The sequence below is a fragment of the Monoraphidium neglectum genome (assembly GCF_000611645.1).
Source record: "Monoraphidium neglectum strain SAG 48.87 unplaced genomic scaffold scaffold04994, whole genome shotgun sequence".
NCBI classification, from domain to species: Eukaryota; Viridiplantae; Chlorophyta; class Chlorophyceae; order Sphaeropleales; family Selenastraceae; genus Monoraphidium; species Monoraphidium neglectum.
In genome coordinates, this window is record NW_014008636.1 from 1 (window position 1) to 3,270 (window position 3,270).

At 70.3% G+C, this 3,270-nt stretch overlaps 1 protein-coding gene across 1 annotated transcript; it reads right to left on the reverse strand.

Annotated features, from left to right (window-relative positions):
• Positions 1-74: 74 nt before the first annotated feature.
• On the reverse strand, positions 75-3,036 carry MNEG_15062 (hypothetical protein; the record flags this gene model as incomplete). Its single annotated transcript, XM_014036467.1, has 6 exons — positions 75-80; positions 235-570; positions 876-1,057; positions 1,268-1,675; positions 1,846-2,254; positions 2,536-3,036. 6 exons carry the CDS (start codon positions 3,034-3,036, stop codon positions 75-77), a joined length of 1,842 nt encoding a protein of 613 aa, XP_013891921.1.
• Between the last annotated feature and the right edge of the window lie 234 nt (positions 3,037-3,270).

The following is a 3,270-nucleotide window of genomic DNA, read 5'->3' on the forward strand; positions in this document are numbered from 1 at the left end:
GGGGCGGGCGCAGGGTCAGCGGTGTCCCGTGCGCGGCCAGGAGGCCCGAGCGCTGCGAAGCGACGCGCCGGCCCTCAGGGCTGAGAATAGCAGAAGACACGGGACGATTTACGGCAGAGATCCGCATGCGTCTGGCCCTTGCAATAAGCAGCTCTGGCTTCAGCCCTGGCGCGGGTCAACCCCGCACCCAAAGCACGCATCCGGTGATTATGCAGGATCAAGGAAACAACGCACCTGCCCAGCCTCGTCCTCGCGCCCCTGCTCCAGCGCCAGCAGCGCCAGCCGCCCCCACACACCAGGGTGCCTCGGGTCCCGCCTGCTGGCTCGCGCGAGCGCCGCGTCCGCCGCCTCGTAGTCCCGCAGCCGCGCGCGCGCCGCCGCCGCGCCCAGCCACGCCGCAGCCGCCGGGCGCGCCGCGGCGGCGAGCTCGAACGTGTCGGCGGCGTACGCGGCGTCCCCGCTGCGCAGGAAGCAGTCGGCCAGGCGCGCGAGCGCGCAGGGCGGGCAGGCGCCGGGGGCACGCGACGCGGCGCGGCGGTAGCTCTGCTTGGCCAGAGTGAAGTTGCCGCCCTAGGTGGGGATTTTGGTGTGTCATGGATGGGTGGGTGGGGGAAATCACCCGAGGTGGCGGTTTCCAGTCTTCTCAGGGATTCTGTCCGTTTGCCCCTATCCCGCACTTGCGCCCACCACGCTTCTTGGAGGCCGTAGCTATTCCGGCTGCGATCTCCGAAACAGCCGCAAGGATGCTGGATCGACCCACGCGCGGCCGAGCCAACCAACAGCTCAGCGTCAAGCTGCGTAGGGGCTTCCGACATCCCTCACTCCCTCACCACATACACCCAAAGCACACGTCACGCCCCCACGCCCCTGCCCACCTCGTAATGCGCGTCCCCCGTGGCCACCAGCGCGCACACGCCGTCGTCCCCCGCCTCTGCCATCGCCACCTGCAGGCCCCGCAGCAGCGAGAGCGCCCTGGGGCCGTCGCCCAGCAGCAGCGCGGCGCGGGCGCCGGCGAGCGCGGTGCGCTTCCACAGGCGCGCCGCCCCGTCTTTCAGGCCTGCGCAAGGGGACGCGAAACAGGGCGGCGCCGCATGTTCGTTACCGCTAGGCCAGATCAGTCAGGGGGCGTTGCGGCGCACATAAGCTTGTGGCCACGCGAGTGTCGGTCTTAGCATCAATGCTGCGAGCAGTCAAAGTTCTGCTTGACACCAGTGAAACAAGCAGCAAGTGACAACAAATGGCAGCATCGAATGACGAATGCACGCACCCGCCCCAAGCTGCAGCGCCGCGTCCGCGAGCGCCCCCATGCCCAGCCCGAGCAGCAGCTCGGCAGCTTCCAGGTAGCCGCTCAAAACGGCGTCGCCGCCCGCGCCCTCCTTTACGGCCGCTTCGCAGCCGCCGCTCGCTGCCGCAACATCCCCAGGCCCAGCCGGGCCGTTGCCCATGGATGGCGGCGGCGGCTGCTGCCCTTGCTGCGTGCCGTCGGCCGCCCGCTGTTGAGACGGCGGGGCGGAGGGGGTGTTATCGCTGCTACTCACGGGCGCCTGCTGCTGCTGCTGCTGCTGCTGCTCAGGATTTTGACTCTGCCCCGGCGGCCGCAGGGACGCGAGCGCCTCCTTTGAGAGCCGCACCACCTCCTGGTGGCAGCTGCGCGCCTGCTGCTCCTTGGGCTTCCCTGCAAATACAACCGGGCGAGGTCGATGGGCCAGCAAACGAAGCCGCTACTGCAGCAGACGACAGCAGCCCAGCCAAACAGAAGCAAGGAGCTTGCAAGTGTGCATTCTGTGGGCACCAGGGCGTGCATGCTGCAGCCTGCGCATCTAGTCCCAACAGACGCCTGCTCACCCTGCTCACTGTACACCAGCGACAGCAGCGCCCAAGCAAGGGCGCTCCCGCCGCCGCCGCCACCGCCGCCTTGCCGCGCCCCTGCCGCTGCCCCTCTTCCTGCAGCTGCCGTCGCCCCTCCCGCAGCTGCTGCCGCTGCTGCCGCCGCGGCGCCGTCCTGGAGTGCGTGCCCTAACACCTCCGCTGCCTCAAACAGCCGCGCCGCCGCGGCCGCGCAGCCGTGGCCGCCGCCGCCGCCATCAGTGCTGCCGCCGCGCGCCTCCTGCCGCGCGAGGTGCAGCTGCAGGCACAGCAGCGCCGCCGCGGCGCCGGCGTGGGCGGCGTCCGCCTCAAGCACGCGGCGGAAGCACTCCTCGGCGCGCGTGGCCGCGCCGGCCCGAGCGCAGAAGCGGCCGTAGTCGCAGAGCGCCTGGGGGCGGGGCGGGTGCGGCACGATGACATCAGCATGGCATCAGCATGACGTCAGATTGAAGCGTCTGTGCGGTGCTGGCAACTTGATTTGAGCTGCTCACACCGGCTTAGACTGCCCACAAGAATGTGCAAAAATCAACCTGCTGCGGTTCCGCAATCTGAAGCAGTCTGCCAAATGCAAACGCCTCTCTGTGTCTGCGTCGCCCATCCAGCGGCAGCGCCGCGAGCACGCCCACACCCCGCCGCCCCTCTCTCAAAACCCGGCCCGATCCGTCGCACCTGAACCTCCTCCCGGCCGCCGGCCGCCGTCGCGACCCTCTGCTGATGCAGTGCGTGCGCGCGTGCCGCATCGCCTTCCGCCTCTGCGTCTTCCGCCAGCTCAGCCAGCGACGCCGCCCCTCCGTCCCCATCCCCCTCGCCTCCAGTCCTGGCCGCCGCTCGCGCCGCCTCGCCGTTTGCTTGTTGGGCGGACGAGTCTAGGGATGAGCATGAGGCGTGAGCGGCCGCATCCAGAGGGGTCGCCAGCGCCGCGAGCGCGGCGCGCGTCTCGTCCGCCAGAAGGCAGTACAGTTCATTGTGCAGCGCTTGCGCCGCTGCATCCCCCTCCCCGCCGCCTGCGGCTTGCCCCTGCTGCCGCCCAGCAGCGGTGCCCGGCGGCCCCTTCGCGCGCGCGCCGCCGAGGCCGGCGGCGCGCGCGGTGGCGCCTGCGGCTGTGGCGGTGGCTGTGGCGGCGGCGGCGGGAGGGGCGGCGGCGGCGGCGCGCTCGCGGGCCAGGGCCATGACTGCTGATTTGAGTGACGCCTTGAGAGCCAGGTACCTGCCAAGCGCACGCCGACACGGGGGACGGACAAGACGTTGAACATGCCGTACAGGATGATCACTTGCAATTCCATCGCATGCTTCGGATGAGCACGGGACAGGCTCGAAACTGCGGTGTGTGCGGCGCCGCACCGCACGGCTCCTAGCTGACCCGTATTCCAGCGGGGGACCCCCGGGCTGCCATGACATGACAGA